Raw genomic sequence first — 17,500 nt, 5'->3', positions numbered from 1 at the left:
TTTGTATGTTTGTTAGTTTGTCTATTTGTATGTTTGTTAGTTTGTCCATTTGTTGTTTATTAGTCTGTCTATTTGTACGTTTGTTAGTCTGTCCATTTGTATGTTTGTTAATCTGTCCATTTGTAGGTTTGTTAGTCGGTCCATTTGTAGGTTTGTTAGTCTGTCCATTTGTATGTTTGGTAGTCTGTCCATTTGTAGGTTTGTTAGTCTGTCCATTTGTATGTTTATTAGTTTGTCCATTTGTATGTTCATTAGTTTGTCTATTTGTATGTTTGTTAGTTTGTCCATTTGTATGTTTATTTGTTTGTCCATTTGTACATTTGTTAGTCTGTCCATTTGTATGTTTGTTAATCTGTCCATTTGTGTGTTTGTTAATCTGTCCATTTGTATGTTTGGTAGTCTGTCCATTTGTATGTTTGTTAATCTATCCATTTGTATGTTTGTTAGTTTATCCACACATGAATTGGTCTTTCTGTTTGTCTTGTGTGTTTGTTCATATACTGGTTTATCTGTTTTGTTCGTGTTGTTTGTGTTGTTTGTCTGTGTGTTGTCTTGTTTGTCTGTCTATGTATCTATCAGTTTGATGCAGGTCTATCTATTTGTCCATCCGTCTATCTGCATGCCGTCTGTCTGTCCATCCGTCCGTCCGTCTGTCTGTCCATCTGTGTGCTTGCTTGTGTATCCATCAGTTTCATGTTTGTCTGTCTGTGTCTGTCTGTCTTCCCTCTTGATATCAACTACCTAAACAAACCTTCTTCAACTAAGTCACGTGATCTAATTATCATCATTTGACCACATCACGTTCATGTTCAGACTCGTCGTGGACAACAGCAGTCTGTAATCTATATTGATGAGAGTCGTGTCATGTTGAAATATATTCTTCCTCTCAGTGAAATCGTCATTGATTTTTTTGACCAACTGAAGTCGCTGTCATCAGGATATGCAAGGTAATTGAATTGTCACGTGACCAAATGATAACAGTCACGTGATATGTTCATGAACTTGGTCACTTGTTGTGTTGCAGTTTTGACTATGAAGATTGTGGATATCAATGTGCAGACCTTGCAAAGGTGTTAATGCAATTTCGTTTGGCCTGTTGCTGTAGGGGACGAAACATATAGGACAGTAGTAGAGATACAGACAGACAGACATATAGACAGACGGACAGACAGACAGACAGACAGACAGACAGACAGACAGACAGAAAGGTAACAAGACTTAGTACTCACTGAAACGCATTTATCTGTGATTCATAATGTTTAGTTAGACGCTGTTTTGTTACTCACTGTTGCCTGATTTTAGATTGATGTTTTGTTGAATGGTCGAGCAGTTGATGCACTGGCTTGTATTGTTCATCAAGATCAAACTAACACCATTGGCAAACAACTTTGTATGAAACTAAGAGATGTTATACCAAGGTGTGTGTGTGTGTGTGTGTGTGTGTGTGTGTGTGTGTGTGTGTGTGTGTGTGTGTGTGTGTGTGTGTGTGTGTGTGTGTGTGTGTGTGTGTGTGTGTGTGTGTGTGTGTGTGTGTGTGTGTGTGTGATGACCACAGTCTGCTGTCTTTCTGGTTGACAAGTCTTGATTGCTGTAGGCAACTGTATGAAGTGGCGATACAAGCGAGTGTTCGTGGTAAAGTTGTAGCTAGAGAAACGTAAGGCAATAGGATAACTAATGTAAATCAATGTTGTGTGTGTGTGTGTGTGTGTGTGTGTGTGTGTGTGTGTGTGTGTGTGTGTGTGTGTGTGTGTGTGTGTGTGTGTGTGTGTGTGTGTGTGTGTATCATGTATGTACATATGTACACACTTATGTATGTCAGACTACAGTATGTCTGTCTACTTGTCTGTCCAAGTTATCATTCTACTGTACTGTAGTGTCAAGGCTTTACGAAAAGACGTCACTGCCAAACTAGTAAGCTTCCAATTCTTCCCAATCTCTACAGTTTCAATACACACTCGTGTGCTGCATAGTATGGTGGCGATGTGACTCGGAAGATGAAACTGTTGAAACGACAGAAAGAGGGAAAGCGGAAGATGAAACAAATAGGAAACATTGAACTTCCAAAAGAAGCTTTCTTGTCAGTTATTAGACGGTAACAACATGCTACGATACATTAAAGTTACAGGAAATTATCTAAATCATCACGTGACTATTCCACTTGCTCAACATTGAAATCAATGCAGCTGTCTCGTAGCAAGAAAGAAATATTAATTAGCTGACCTTTGGTTACTTCAACATCAAATGGTAGAAGAACAGCTGCTTGTCTCCAGTGGCTTGTCTAGCAGCCAATAATGTAAAGGAAGTTACATACGTTGGTTGGAGAAACGTGGACACACACACACACACACACACACACACACACACACACACACACACAGGTGGACACAAACACAGACACACAGATGGATACACACACACACAGACACACACACAGACACACAGACACAGACACACAGACACAGACACAGACACACACACACACACACACACACACACACACACACACACACACACACACACAGACACACACAGAGACACAAACACACACACACACACACACACACACACACACACACACAAACACAAACACAAACATATATTGACACTCACACAGAAACGCACAGATGAACACACACACTAAACACACAGATGGACACACACACACACACACACACACACACACACACACACACACACACACACACACACAGTTGGACACACAGACACATATGGACACACACAAACACACAGGTGTACACACACAGATCACACACACACACACACACACACACACACACACACACACACACACACACACACACACACAGATCACACACACACACACACACACACACACACACACACACACACACACACACACACACACACACAGACACACACAGACACACACACACACACACACACACACAGACACACACACACACACACACACACACACACACACACACTCACACAGACACACACACACACACACACACACACACACACACACATTGACACACAAACACACACACACACACACACACACACACACACACACACACACACACACACACACACACAAACATACACATATTGACACTCACACACAAACACACAGATGGAGACACACACAAACACACAGTCGGGGACACACAAATGGACACATCTGGACACACACAAATGGACACATCTGGACACACACAAACACACAGATGGACACACACACAAACACACAGTCGGACACACACAAACACACAGTCGGACACACACAAATGGACACATATGGACACACATAAACACACAGATGGACACACACACACACACACACACACACACACACACACACACACACACACACAAATTCACAGATGAACACACACACAAACACACATATGGACACACACAAACACACAGATGGCCACACAAATGGACACACAGATGGACAAACACACACACACACACACACACACACACACACACACACACACACATGTACACACATGTACACACACAAACGCACGCACGTGCGCGCACACACACACACACATTCGTTACCTTGTGAGGTGTGTATGTTGTAATTGTGTGGTTCAATGTGAGATTGACTTTGAACCAGAAAGCTACTGCTGTGATGTGGCCAGTCACTTTAACTGTCGTGCATTTGGTTGTTCTGATTGGATCACACGTACAAAAGTTGACTGTTGCAAACGGAAGAGGCTGAGTGATGGTTGTGTGCTGAATTGTCTTCAAGTTTAGGTTGACTTGAGTTGTAACCTAAAACGTAAGGTCATGCTTAAGTGCTAATTTAGATTGCTTTTCTCTGTTTATGTGCCTGTACTTTCGCCTTTCATATCTCCATCTGTCTGTTGTCTGTTTGTTTGTTTGTCTGTCTGTGTGCTGTCTATCTGTCTATCTGTCTGTGTGTCTGTTCGTGTCTGTCTGTCTGTCTGTACCTGTTTGTGTATCTGTCTGTGTGTCTGTCTGTTTGTATGTTTGTCTGTGTGTCTGTTTGTCTGTCTATCTATATCTGTCTGTCTATCTATCTGTCTGTTTGTCTGTCTGTCTGTCAGTCTTTGTCTGTTTGTCTGTCAAAAACATCTATTGGTAAACATCAACGCTATTACAGTCAACGCTAAATCACTATCTATGAGTCCAAGAAAAATGACCCAAAGGGTCATGAAATGAAAGCTTAACGTACACTCTGGTAACTGTAAAAACCAGCTACGGAGTCATTTCTACACACTATTCTGTCAATCTTCTTCGCCAAAACCATACTGTTACACCGCTGTAAAGTAATGGACATTAATCGTCTCCAATAAGTCTTGAACTCGCTGGAGTTCACCTTGCCGTCATCATCTCGTGATCGCAGAGAGATTTGATGGAGAAACTTTTCTCCTGCATTTCCCCAGCGGCCATAATGCTCAAACACCAGTGGAATTAGGCATGGAGAACCCCCACTAGTGTGAGTCTCTCTGCTGTACTTCTCTCTCTTCTTTCCCTCCCTTTTTGAAGCAGCAGATCCATCAGTTGTAGCTGCGACTGAAATTATGTCGGTGCTCCATGGGTGGGCTAAGGAAATGTCGAGCTCAACGTTAAAGTCGGTTGCATTATAAACGGCAATATCGGGTCTGGACTGAGAGCTGCTGTAACAGTCTCTTGGCTCAACGGTATGGGGAAGAGACACGCGTTTCAAACACTCGGACCAAGCGGAGACTATTGAATTATGAGACCAAACTGGTCCCCCACCTGTCTTACAAGTAATCAGATGATATCCTTCAGGATCTAAGGCTGTGCCGCAATCACATAAGGTTGCTGACAGAGGCAATGGCAAACGCATACCCAACCTCAATAAAGCTGCCAGGCGGAACAATCCAGGGGAAATTGCAAGCTTTCTTGAGCTGGGAATGACATCTAGCCAGGCTCCTGATCCCCTCCCTTGAAGAGATCTCAAACGAGCTGCATCCTTGGTCGCAGATCTTTCAATCATGTCCTGAACTTTGAGTTTTGTCTGTTTTTCAGTCAAATTGTGCTGAAGCCCTTTGGTGTTGCAGAGGAGATCTGATAGGGCCTGACCTGGACACAGGGACTGCTGTAGGTGATGACTAATGCTGTTCTCTTGTGCTATTGATGATGTTGTTTCATTGATTACTGAGGTTACCAAAGGCTGTAGGGTTGGAAATCGATCCAGCAGCACATGGAATGAATGAGCCCAACCAGAGGCAAATGCTATTGGTGAAAGATGGGTCGCAGGGGTCATTCCAAAACCACCGTACCTCACAGGGAGAGTTGCCTGTGCCCAAGGTTCAGCAGTCATTTCATCAATGTTCAGTAGTTTGGTAAAGGCAGTGCGTGTTTGTCTGTCATGTATGACCGCAGCGTGACTTAAATCTTGAGGAGGATTTGTCTGTCTGTCTCTGTGTCTGTCTGTTTGTCTGTTTGCCTGTCTATCTATATCTGTCTGTCTGTTTGTCTGTCTGTGTGTCTGTCTGTCTGTCTTTGTCTGTCTGTGTGTCTGTCTGTCTGTCTGTGTGTCTGTCTGTCTATCTATATCTATCTGTCTGTGTTTTTGTCTGTCTGTTTATCTATATCCGTCTGTCTGTCTGTCTGTCTGTCTGTCTGTCTATCTGTTTGTCCATCCGTCCTTACTCCCATCCATCATCTATCGTCTCCTCATCCATCTACCTGATATTCATTGATAAACCGTGCTATGTCCAGCCCCAGCGTCGGCACCGAACCCAAAACCTGGCTGTTAGCACGAAGCTCAGGAGACGAAACACAAACAGCCCAGATTGTAACATTCTGAGGAACAACAACGAAACGGTCACAACATTGAGATTTCCTACAGTTTGAGAGATACAACAGACACGACACTAACACGTCCGTATCACCACATCTCACATTAGCAATGCTGTTTCCCTGAGGACGTCAGCGTGGAATACGCCAGAACGATCCAACACATCAAGGATGACAATGTCGCCTGCTACACAAGCTAAACACATTTCACGTGACTGAGTGTTGTGTGTGATGTGGTGACATACTGACTTTGATATTCTGTGAGTTGTGAGATCGTTACTCTGTGTGTGAGATTGTTTGTTTGTATTAGTTTCTTGATGACTGGTAATGTACTTTCATTAGGACAGCATAAGACTGAGTGACAGATTCCTGCAGGTTTGATGGGATAAACAGGTATGAGTATCTGTAGGATAGTAGTAGTGTGGGTGTGTAGATGGTGGACAGGCAGACATGTGGACAGGTAGGTAGATGGCTGGGTGAAGGACAGACAAGATATGGACAGAAAGACACACACAGAGAGAAAGAGACACAGACAGAAATATATGTATTGACAGACAGACAGACAGACAGACAGACAGACAGGCAGACAGGCAGAAAGACACAGACATGCAGACTGACAGACAGAAAGGAAGACAGACAGACAGACGGACAGAAAGACAGACAGACAGACAGACAGACAGACAGACAGACAGAAAGACAGACAGATAGACAGACAGACAGATAATTTATTCTCATACAGATTCTAATTGTACAAATGCTAGGATTTTTTGAATACAAATCTAGACAGACAGACAGACAGACAGACAGACGGACGGACGGATTAGTTGGCTGAAAGCTGGGTAGTAGCATAATTTTTTAGCTGCTATGTGTACACATTAGTGTATTTCATGTAGCTTGTGAACTTTACTTTCAAATATTGCCTTTTGCTGATATGTATTATAGTTTGATGTTTGAAATATATGTATTGACAGACAGACAGACAGACAGACAGACACACAGACAGACAGACAAACACATAGACAGACATCGATAGAGGAATGAACCTAACGTCTAACCAGACTAACCGACATATGGAAAGATGCATAGACACACTTAAGTCTCGACAAAGACATGTGAATCAATACACACTTAGGCAGCAACACAAGCAAACCACAATTCGTGTTGTTACCAATGCTTGCAGTGTTGATGCCCGCGGTGGGTATTCCACGATCCAAATCGATGACTCTTGGCAAATTGCCCTCAGCACAGGCTGAACGACCGGCACCCGCCGTCTCTAGAGCAACAGACTTGACAGCTTCACACAAAGTATGCTGATACTCAATGTCATTGAGTTTCTCCATATCTCCCCTGCTGATCAACTCAATATCATTGATATCAACATTCACACCTCTGCACACGCTTGACAGACAAACATCGACGTGTAGACACGTATCTGTACAAGACATGTTGATATCAATTATGTCCCCCTTATTAACCGTCAATACATCGGCTGTTGTGTTGACCGGATAGACTGCCTGTTCCCAGCAGAGCTCACGCTCGCTGTGTGGAGACGACGTGATGTAGATGTCGTCGATCAACTGGAGATCGAACCACACCAACACACAGTCTAATACACCGGATGATGTGATGGCAGTATTCAACACCATTGGTGCAGGCAATGGCACCTAAATGTGCCAAAAGGTAAGACAGAGTTTCGTTAAATTGTTGGGTGTGACTTACTTCCGGGTTGTTGAAATCAATGCTGAATAATTTGAATGGTTCGGACAGTTGCTTGTGTGCATTTTCGATGTACTTTATTCGTTCTGTTGTGTATGGTTCTGCCTTCTCATCTGTTGCTTCTTCTACATTAATGTTACCAATTATATGTTGATTGGACTTTGAACGAATTGGTTGTAAAGCCTACCAGTTTCATAACTTTTATCTTTGGCGAATTCTCTGTGGTTGCTGCCGATCAGATGCTGCTGGGAGAAATATATGTTTTCAAGTTGCTTCCGAAACAGTCTGGAAACACAGAGGTGAATGGCTATTGAATGACAATACAAATGTCATGTTTTATGCATGTACATACAAACAGACAGACAAACAGAAAGACAGACAGACAGACAGACAAACAGACAGACAGAGACAAACAAACAGACAGACAAACAAACAGAAAGACAGACAAACAGACAGAAACACAGACAGACAGACAGACAGACAGACAGACAAGCAGACAGACAAACAAACAGAAAGACAGACAGACAGACAAACACACAGACAAACAGACACAGACACAGACAGACAGAAATGCACACACATGACTTAGAGAGTCGCAGTTATCTGCTATGGATCAACTATCTCTAACCTGCTCTGTCTTCTCACTTGTTCGCATTCAATGAGACATCCATAGACAACAGCTGAACTGGGAATCACTCGGCTTTGAGTTGGTGATGGTCGTAGATCTAGTAGATGTTTCCATGCGTGTCTCACTGTTGGCACAATGCCTTCTCCTAATAGACCTGCATCTACGGTTTCAGTAACTACAAGTGACACCCTACACAATAACAGCAACAGTCACACCAACATGTACACACACACACACACACACACACACACACGTGCACACACACACGCACACGCACACACACACACACACACACACACACACACACACACACACAGACACGTGCGCGCACACACACACACACACACACACACACACACACACACACACACCCATGCATGCATGCACACCTTTTGTATTCAATCGTGCACCTGTCTATCTGTTTGTATTAATGCCTATCTCTCTGTCTTACACACTGCCTGCCTGTCTGTCTGCCTCTCTCGTTCACTGCTATAACAAATCCACTACATACTAAATAATATGCCACATTTTGACAACACCAACTTCTAACAATAGTTTTAATTAATTAATTATATACAAACACACGATTTCAAAAATCGTTTTAATTAATTATTTACAAACACACAATTGCAATGAACTATACAAGACACCCCTCCAGACCTCTCCAGATGGTCAGGAACGTTTAGGTCTGAGGACATCATGTGGTAGAGCTTGACCTGCTCAGACATACTGTTTGCTTGTAAAGCTTGTAATGCAATTCCACACATTGTTTCCGAGACGTCGCAAGCAAAAACTCGATCGGCTCCAGCTCTAACAGCAAACATACTGCAAACAGGAAAAGAATTATATACTATATTATATTATTATTATATAATGATGGTCTGTCTGTTTGTCTGTCCTCCCATATGTTTATCTATCCGTTTGTCTGTCTGTGTGTCTGTCTATCTGTCTGTCTGTTTGTCTATCTGTCTGTCTGTCTGTCTATCTGTATGTTTGTCTATTTGTCTGTCCTCCCATATGTTTATCCATCCGTTTGTCTGTTTGTCTATTTGTTTGTTTCTTTGTCTGTCTATCTGTCTGTCCGTCTGTGTTTGTCTGTCCGTCTATCTGTCTGCTTGTCTGCCTCTGTGTGTTTGTCCGTTTATACATCTGTTTGTCTATCCATCTGTCCATCTGTCTGTCCAACCGTCTGTCCATATGTCTCATGATGTGTATGCAGTCTGTCTCCTTTATCAGCCCATCCAATCCAACATCCTTAACTTCACCTCAAAATTCCCGTTCCACATCCAATATCAAGCACATTCAAACAGCCATACTGCCTCACAGCTCTCTCAATCGCACACCGAAATGCCTCATTTCTCTCCACATCATTCAACATACGAAAATGCCACCTCTCCACCAACAGATTGCACACACCATCAGAATTCTCTCTCGCACGCAAGAAATCGCCATCAATATCCAATGCATTCCTGAAGTATCCCAATGCCTCAATACAGTGACCCATCCTGTACAGCATGCTGCCCATCTCATTGTGCAACAGGCACGAGTCTGCATACACACTCATTGCATCTTGGAACAACTGAAAGGCTGCATGTGTCTCATTCTGGCTTGTCAGTTGGCGTGCAAGCTGTTGATATGAGGAGACAAACTCGGTCTCTAGGGAATGCCGGATGTGAGCATGACGAGCTACAATGTTGCAATAGGTTGCAAATGAGGATCGAAAATCGCCGCCGAGAAGAAAGCGTTTTGCACGTTCTAGATCGCGAGCTAGAGAGTCTGTCTCGCAATCAGACTGAAACGCAGACTCACTACGAGAAACAACCACATCCATTCAGTGCACGTGACATCCGGGTACGCTGTTATTAATTGCTTTGTTTATTGTTAAAAATTAAATTATTTACTATTTGCGCATCTGGGAATGTGCACGTGACATTCGAGAGAGTTGTTACTAATTTTATAGATTAAATAAATTATAAACATAAATGCAACTGATTGCTAACATGCATAATTAAAATAAGTCTAAATCTAATTACATTTGACATCCGGGAATTTATAGTACATTGAGTGCACGTGACATCCGGAAACGCTGCTAGTAACTTAGTTTATAGTAGACCAAATAAATAAGCGTATCATAAACATAAATACAAGCAAATTGTCAATTTGAACGCATACGTAACGATAAGTTTAAAAATTAAAATTATTTTTTTGCTAAGAATTTTCACATCCGGGAATTTACCTTAACCTGTCGGTCAGATGATCAGATGGTCGGTGCTGATCGCGTCTACAGAACGTTTATTCCCGTCAAGTTTTTCAGCAAGGGATGGGGTCGTGTAGAGACTTTAGAAAGGTAGAGTGCGCTCATTCGTCGCGTTTCGCGCGTCGTTTGCGATTTTGTTGAGATTCTAGGATATTGAGAGTACAAGCTGACACGCTGAGACATTCGACAGATTTTATGAAACGCATTAATGTGGAATATGAAGTGAAAATAGATAAGGCAAGCGATTTGACGTGTTTTTAGAAATATATGGAATTTTGGGTTGATATTAATGATTAGAGTCACAAAGGTGAGAACATTGAAATATTGGACGGGCATTTTGTGTCTCCGCTTGCTGTGAGGGAACCTGGTTTACTGCCAAAAGAAAGCGAAAACGCAAAGTAAATTGTTGACTGAATTTTGTATATAGATTAATATCAATTAGTATCAATTATTATTTACTTGTTGGTAATGTGTCTAACTGTTTGTTTATCTGTTTGTTTATTTGTATTCCTGTCAGTCAAAATTATAAGCACACAAGGGGATTAGACACCCAGGGAAATGTAAACACCCAGGGAAATGTAAACACCCAGGGGAGATATAAACACCCAGGGGAGATATAAACACCCAGGGGAGATATAAACACCCAGGGGAGATATAAACATCCAGGGAAGATATAAACATCCAGGGAAGATATAAACACCCAGGGGAGATTTAGCACCCAGGGATATAAACACCAGGGGATATAAACACCCAGGGAAGATATAAACACCCAGGGGAGATCTAGCACCCAGGGGGATATAAACACCCAGGGGAGATATAAACACCCAGGGGAGATATAAACACCCAGGGGAGATATAAACACCCAGGGGAGATATAAACACTCAGGGGAGATATAAACACTCAGGGGAGATATAAACACCCAGGGAAATATAAACACTCAGGGGAGATATAACACCCAGGGGAGCTATAAACACCCAGGGGATATAAACACCCAGGGGAGATATAAACACCAGGGGAGATATAAACACCAGGGGAGATATAGACACCCAGGGGAGATATAGACACCCAGGGGAGATATAGACACCCAGGGGAGATATAGACACCCAGGGGAGATATAGACACACAGGGGATATAAACAACCTGGGGATATAAGCACACAGAGGGATACACCAGGAGATGTAAAAACCCACGGGAATAAGGGGTGTTTATAGTTTTTATGGAAACGTCCTTTGAGACTAGTAGTATTGTTTGCTCACTAACTTTATTACACACACTTGCCAACTATATGGCTGCAAAACACAGTGAAGACTACAGAACGAATCCACGAGTTCTATAGTAGATGATAAGTCTTTGAGGATTATGTGTGTGTAAGGGGGCACTGCCTGGGTTGCCAAACTTGGTGGTGTTTTGTATTGACTCTGCTGTGTTATATAACTTTGAATTACACATACAAATATGACACATAGAAATTACTCAAACGTTATATACATAATCACTAACAATATTATATACAGTGAGTCAAACCTCGATAATCCGTACAGCCGCGTCATGCCAAGCCCTGGTTAGAGTAGTGAAGTTCGGATTACGAAAATGCCAAAACGCGTAGCCTTGGAGGTCCAGACCTTGCCTTGGACACCAGACCGCTAGCGCATTTACATATGTTTAGATACATGTGTCATGTTTGTGGCAAAAGACACTGCTGCAACGACTACATGTACTTCTAAATAGTGTGACAGTTAGGATTTAAAATTGTCAGATACCGGTATGCGCATTTGCTGGAGACTAGATAAACTGCAACCCACCCAATAGGATCTGGGTATGCAAGGCATGGTGCCAATTTGGATTAGGAAGGTTTAACTGTACATGTGTACCCCAATTTTTAAACTACTTTAGCGACATTCTATTTTACACATTTTTGCAATAGATTTCAGGTTGTCCTTCCAAAGTCGTGGAAGTCGAATCGTCGCTCAATCTGTCTGCATCTTGCTGGCACTGGAGATCATGTTTGATGTTGCAGAGTTGAGATAATTGTATTAGAAGATGAACCTACGGTTGTATTGTTGTCTTCTAGTATTTTTGGAGAAGAAGGAATTTGATGGCTAAACCTCTAGCCAGAGAGAAGGGAATTGCCTCTATTTTACTGGAGAACCCTTACTGTAGCTGCCAGTTGTTGTGCTTGTGTTGTATGTTTGTTCAGTTGTGTCTTTGTTGTGTCAGTTTTTTGTTTTTTTGTTTGTATATTTTATTATCAGTTGCTTGTGTGTGTGTGTGTGTGTGTGTGTGTGTGTGTGTGTGTGTGTGTGTGTGTGTGTGTGTGTGTGTGTTTTGTGTGTGTGTGTGCGTGTGTGTGTTTTGTGTATCAGTTTGTTTGTTTGTTTATTAGTTTGTTTGTTTGTATTTGTTTATCAGTTTGTGTTTGTTTTGTTGATCAGTTTGTTTGTTTGTGTTTGTTTATCAGTTTGTTTGTTTGTGTTTGTTTATCAGTTTGTTTGTTTGTGTTTTGTTTATCAGTTTGTGTTTGTTTATTGGTTTGTTTGACTGCCTGTTTGTATGAATTTTTGTTTGTTTGTTAGTTTCAGTTGTTTTCATGTTTCTGTTTGTTTATTTTCTTGTGTCTGTGTATTTATTGATTTTCTGTTTCTTTATTTCTGTTTGTTTGTTTGTTTATTTGTTTATTTATTTGTTTATTTATTTATTTATCTGTTTGTTTGTCTGTTTATTTATTTATTTATTTATTTGTCTGTTTATTAATTAATTTATTTGTTTATTTATTTATTTATTTATGTGTTTTTTGTCTGTTTATTTATTTATTTATTTATTTGTTTATTTATGTGTTTATTTATTTATCTGTTTATTTGTTTATTTGTTTATTTGTTTATTTATTTGTTTATTTATTTATCTGTTTGTTTGTCTGTTTATTAATTTGTTATTTGTCTGTTTATTTATTTATTTGTTTATTTATTTATTTATTTGTTTGTTTGTTTATTTATTTGTTTGTTTATTTATCTGTTTGTTTGTCTGTTTATTTGTTTATTTGTTTATTTATTTGTTTATTTATTTGTTTATTTATTTATCTGTTTGTTTGTCTGTTTATTTATTTATTTATTTATTTGTTTATTTGTTTGTCTGTCTGTTTGTCTTTTTATTTGTTTGCCTACATGTTGCTCTCTTCTTGTTGATTCAACTGATTATCTTCGTTAACTCTAAACTCAGATGGATCACGCAAGCCACAGAATCAACTGTACAGTACACACACCCAATGTTCATCTCTACACCACCTTACCAACACTTCTTCTCTTTCTAGACGTTCCAGCCTTCATCATGTCTCTGATATCTTCGTCATGGGTGCAGCATTGGTTGCAGAGTCAGCAGTCCTTTTCAACTGGTGTAACCAGCAAGGCTTCGAATTGCTGGGAATCACAGGCGTATCGATGGGTGGACATGTAGACCTCAATGCCAGTCAATGAGCATGGCATTGAATTTGTTGATTTGTGTGTGTGTGTGTGTTTAGATGGCGTCTGTTGCGTCGTGTTTTTGGCCGAAAGCAATAGCTGTTGTTCCTTGTTTGTCATGGAGTACGGCATCGTGTGTGTTTACGGAGGTCAGTAGTCACAGACAGATACACAGATGAACAGACAGACAGACAGACAGATGGACAGATAGACACAAATTCAGATGGACAGACACACAGACAGACAGAGTGACAGACAGACAGAGTGACAGAGACACAGATGGACAGACACACAGACAGACAGATGGACAGACACAGGTTGACAGACAGACATACAGATGGACAGACACAGGCAGACAGACAGACAGACAGATGGACAGACAGCTAGACAGACACATAGACAGACAGATGAACAGACAAACAGGTTGGCAGACAGACATACAGATGGACAGACACACAGACAGACAGACAGATGGACAGACACACAGACAGACAGAGTGGCAGACACAGATGGACAGACACACAGACAGACAGACAGAGTGACAGACACAGATAGACAGACAGATGAACAGAGTGACAGACAGACAGACAGATGGACAGACACACAAACAGACAGACAGGTTGACAGACAGATAGACAGATGGACAAACAGACAAACCAACAGACAGATAGACAGACTGACATCAAAGCTATTGATGTTCGCCAGTACTACAGACTGCAATCTCCTTATTGTTGCAGGGTGTCTTTCGTGATGCTTGTGCATGGCCCGTACTTCAAGAGCAGCTTCACGTCTTTGAGGACGGCTCACTGATGAAGCAGGTGACAGTCCAATGTAACACATCTAGACTTTCTTTACTTGCTTATCTGACGCATCACACAGCTTTGTAAGCACAGCATTCACAACAACCCGGATCGTCTCATAGAAAGTGCAGTGAACAAGCATGATTCTCGATCTCTTCCTGCAATGATTTCTCACGATAGAAAGATAAAGCACAGATGGAGAGTCCCGCCACTCGCTCTCTCTACCATGCAGAACGTCATGGACACGTACACTCATTTGTCTAATTTTCCACGCCCACATCCGGGTTCTTCTGTTATTTGCGTTGTGGCAAAGGAGGACAGATATATACCTAGAGATCACGTGACTCCATTGACAGATATTTGGCCTGGTAAGTGAGGTAGTTATGTTGAGAGTTAATTGCTCAGTTGTTGTATTGAAGTGTCTCGAGTTTTTGTGTTCCATGTTTGTGTTGTCTTTCTGTTGGGAGGTTTCAGTATTGTTTAGTATACAGTACATGCAGTGTGTGGTGTGCTGCCGGTCTGTCTGTCTGTTTGTGTGTTTGTCTGTTTGTGTGTCTGTCTGTCTGTTTGTGTGTTGTCTATCTGTCTGTCTGTGTGTTTGTCTGCCTGTCTGTTTGTGTTTGTCTACTTGTCTGTCTGTGTGTTTATCTGTGTGTGTGTGTGTGTGTGTGTGTGTGTGTGTGTGTGTGTGTGTGTGTGTGTGTGTGTGTGTGTGTGTGTGTGTGTGTGTGTGTGTGTGTGTGTGTGTCTGTGTGTCTGTGTGTGTGTTTGCCTGTGTGTCTGTGTGTGTGTTTGCCTGTGTGTCTGTGTGTGTGTTTGCCTGTCTGTTTGTGTGTTTGTCTGTCTGTTTGTGTGTTTGTCTACTTGTCTGTCTGTGTGTTTGTCTACTTGTCTGTTTGTGTGTTTGTCTGTCTGTTTATGTGTTTGTCTATCTGCCTGTTTGTGTGTTTGTCTACTTGTTTGTGTGCTTGTCTACTTGTCTGTCTGTGTGTTTGTCTGTCTGTTTGTGTGTTTGTCTACTTGTTTGAGTGCTTGTCTACTTGTCTGTCTGTGTGTTTGTCTGTCTGTTTGTGTATTTGTTTACTTGTCTGTGTGTGTGTTTGTCTCTCTGTTTGTGTGTTTGTCTACTTGTCTGTTTGTGTGTTTGTCTACTTGTCTGTCTGTGTGTTTGTCTGTCTGTTTATGTGTTTGTGTATCTGTCTGTTTGTGTGTTTGTCTGTCTGTTTGTGTGTTTGTGTATATGTCTGTTTGTGTGTTTGTCTACTTGTCTGTTTGTGTGTTTGTCTCTTTGTGTGTTTGTCTACTTGTCTGTTTGTGTGTTTGTCTACTTGTGTGTCTGTGTGTTTGTCTGTGGGTTTATGTGTTTGTCTATCTGTTTGTTTGTGTGTTTGTCTATTTGTCTGTCTGTGTGTTTGTGTATCTGTCTGTTTGTGTGTTTGTCTGTATGTTTGTGTGTTTGTCTGTATGTCTGTGTTTGTCTATCTATCTGTTTGTGTGTTTGTCTGTTTGTCCATCTATCATTGTTGAGTTTGATTATTTTTTTTGTTTCTCATCTCTATTCATTTGCTTTAGATAGTCAATCGTTGTGATTTCTTGCTTTGTTTAGACTGTGAGGTAAGATACACACCCGGTGGTCACGTGACTGGATACTTATTTCGCCAACAAACATTCAGGTACACATCACCATCATCATCCTCTTTCCTGATTGGTCAATAAGATGCCACGATTGTTCGATTTTAGGACTGCCATATCAGATGCATTCGATCGTTTAGCTTTGCGTGTTTGACAATATTTTTGCTATCAGTTTATGTTTGTAACGCTGAAATGTAACAATGACCTTCATGCTTATCATGTGCACACGAGTCACGTGATAGAACGGACTAGTTAGTGCACGTGATCATTTGTACCACGTGACCATTGTAGCACGTGACTATTCTAGCACGTGATCTCGGCAGGTGACAAAGGATCAAATAAATAATTGGCTGCACCCGTCGATGCTCATGGCAGTGCAAATCCGGATGCTTACCACTTGGGTATATGTCATTAAATCATGATTCACCTGAGTCACGTGATTGAACAGACTTAAGCACGTGATTGTTGCGACACGTGACCATTGTTGCACGTGACCTCTTGCATGTGACAAAGGACCAAATTAGTGACTACGAAATTGTTGATAAGGCGGACTGCAACCGTCGTTGCTCATGGACGGTGCAAATCCTGATGCTTTACACTTGGATATGTCAGTAGTAGAGCTGCAACCGAGCCGCTCACCAGTTGCAAGCATTTCAGGCAGCCACTTGAGCTTGCAACCTGATCATGATGAGATTTCGGAAAGCAACAGCAGCGACTTGCCTCCAACCGAGACAACGCCACTTGTCGTGCTGACGAGCAGGAAGCCGTTGGAGAAGCAGGAAGAGAAGAAACGACGGAGTCGCAAACAACAGTCAGGATGTGACGTCACGTGGTGCATGGACATTGTTGCTGTTGATCTCGAATGTTTGTGTTGCAGGATTTGGCATTATGTGAGAGTTGGTGGGCTCTTTTTAATTGTCGTGTTTAGCGCTGTGAGTTATGAATTTTTATTGATTTATTTTTAATTTTATTAAGTATTTATTTGTTTATTTTTGTTTGTTTGTTTATTTACTATTTATTTATTATTTATTTATTTATTTATTATATTTATATATTTTGTTTTATTTATTTATTTTATTTATTTATTTATTTATTTTATTTTATTTATTTATTTATTATTTATTATATTTATTGATTTTATTTATTTATTTATTTTATTTTATTTATGTATTTATTATTTTTTATTTATTCTATTTATTTATGTATTATTTGTTTAATTTAT

At 41.0% G+C, this 17,500-nt stretch overlaps 5 protein-coding genes across 6 annotated transcripts in view; 3 read left to right on the top strand and 2 right to left on the bottom strand.

Annotated features, from left to right (window-relative positions):
• LOC134189485 (translation factor GUF1 homolog, mitochondrial-like) overlaps positions 1-2,107 on the top strand; it is a 10,572-nt gene extending 8,465 nt beyond the window's left edge. Inside the window, exons 15-20 of the mRNA XM_062657768.1 lie at positions 814-947; positions 1,025-1,070; positions 1,303-1,418; positions 1,595-1,654; positions 1,875-1,911; positions 1,971-2,107. Of these exons, the coding sequence (XP_062513752.1) occupies positions 814-947; positions 1,025-1,070; positions 1,303-1,418; positions 1,595-1,654; positions 1,875-1,911; positions 1,971-2,096 (519 nt within the window). The 3' untranslated portion in view covers positions 2,097-2,107. The remainder of the gene's footprint in view (positions 1-813; positions 948-1,024; positions 1,071-1,302; positions 1,419-1,594; positions 1,655-1,874; positions 1,912-1,970) is intronic.
• Positions 2,108-2,149: 42 nt separating this feature from the next.
• On the bottom strand, positions 2,150-9,950 carry LOC134189484 (protein arginine N-methyltransferase 9-like). 2 transcript variants are annotated; one of them, XM_062657766.1, is made up of 11 exons: positions 9,403-9,950; positions 8,798-8,962; positions 8,138-8,326; positions 7,697-7,794; positions 7,513-7,634; positions 6,962-7,457; positions 6,043-6,162; positions 5,899-5,989; positions 5,683-5,839; positions 3,559-3,774; positions 2,150-2,278 (listed from the first exon to the last, which is right to left on the bottom strand). In XM_062657766.1, exons 1-11 carry the CDS (start codon positions 9,699-9,701, stop codon positions 2,150-2,152), a joined length of 2,082 nt encoding a protein of 693 aa, XP_062513750.1. In that variant the 5' UTR covers positions 9,702-9,950. The 2 variants fall into 2 exon arrangements, with proteins under 2 accessions (XP_062513750.1, XP_062513751.1); XM_062657767.1 differs by having other exon boundaries at positions 5,899-5,980.
• Positions 3,770-5,622, bottom strand: LOC134189486 (uncharacterized). Its single transcript, XM_062657770.1, has 2 exons — positions 4,343-5,622; positions 3,770-4,285 (listed from the first exon to the last, which is right to left on the bottom strand). Exons 1-2 carry the CDS (start codon positions 5,312-5,314, stop codon positions 4,190-4,192), a joined length of 1,068 nt encoding a protein of 355 aa, XP_062513754.1. The 5' UTR covers positions 5,315-5,622; the 3' UTR covers positions 3,770-4,189.
• Positions 9,951-10,373: 423 nt separating the features above from the next.
• On the top strand, positions 10,374-16,494 carry LOC134190071 (protein ABHD18-like). The gene is made up of 12 exons (XM_062658488.1): positions 10,374-10,484; positions 10,544-10,631; positions 10,692-10,792; positions 12,319-12,397; positions 12,466-12,550; positions 13,608-13,635; positions 13,699-13,837; positions 13,906-13,995; positions 14,584-14,664; positions 14,726-15,014; positions 16,253-16,319; positions 16,387-16,494. The coding sequence occupies exons 1-12, from the start codon at positions 10,399-10,401 to the stop codon at positions 16,430-16,432; spliced, it is 1,179 nt and encodes a 392-aa protein (XP_062514472.1). The 5' UTR covers positions 10,374-10,398; the 3' UTR covers positions 16,433-16,494.
• A 287-nt stretch (positions 16,495-16,781) lies between these two features.
• Positions 16,782-17,500, top strand: part of LOC134189644 (P protein-like) — a 10,500-nt gene continuing 9,781 nt past the window's right edge. Inside the window, exons 1-2 of the mRNA XM_062657988.1 lie at positions 16,782-17,089; positions 17,156-17,210. Coding sequence (XP_062513972.1) covers positions 16,848-17,089; positions 17,156-17,210 — 297 coding nt within the window. The 5' untranslated portion in view covers positions 16,782-16,847. The remainder of the gene's footprint in view (positions 17,090-17,155; positions 17,211-17,500) is intronic.

Source organism: Corticium candelabrum, chromosome 14 (genome assembly GCF_963422355.1).
Source record: "Corticium candelabrum chromosome 14, ooCorCand1.1, whole genome shotgun sequence".
NCBI lineage: Eukaryota > Metazoa > Porifera > Homoscleromorpha > Homosclerophorida > Plakinidae > Corticium > Corticium candelabrum.
This window is presented reverse-complemented; position numbering and strand designations above follow the sequence as displayed.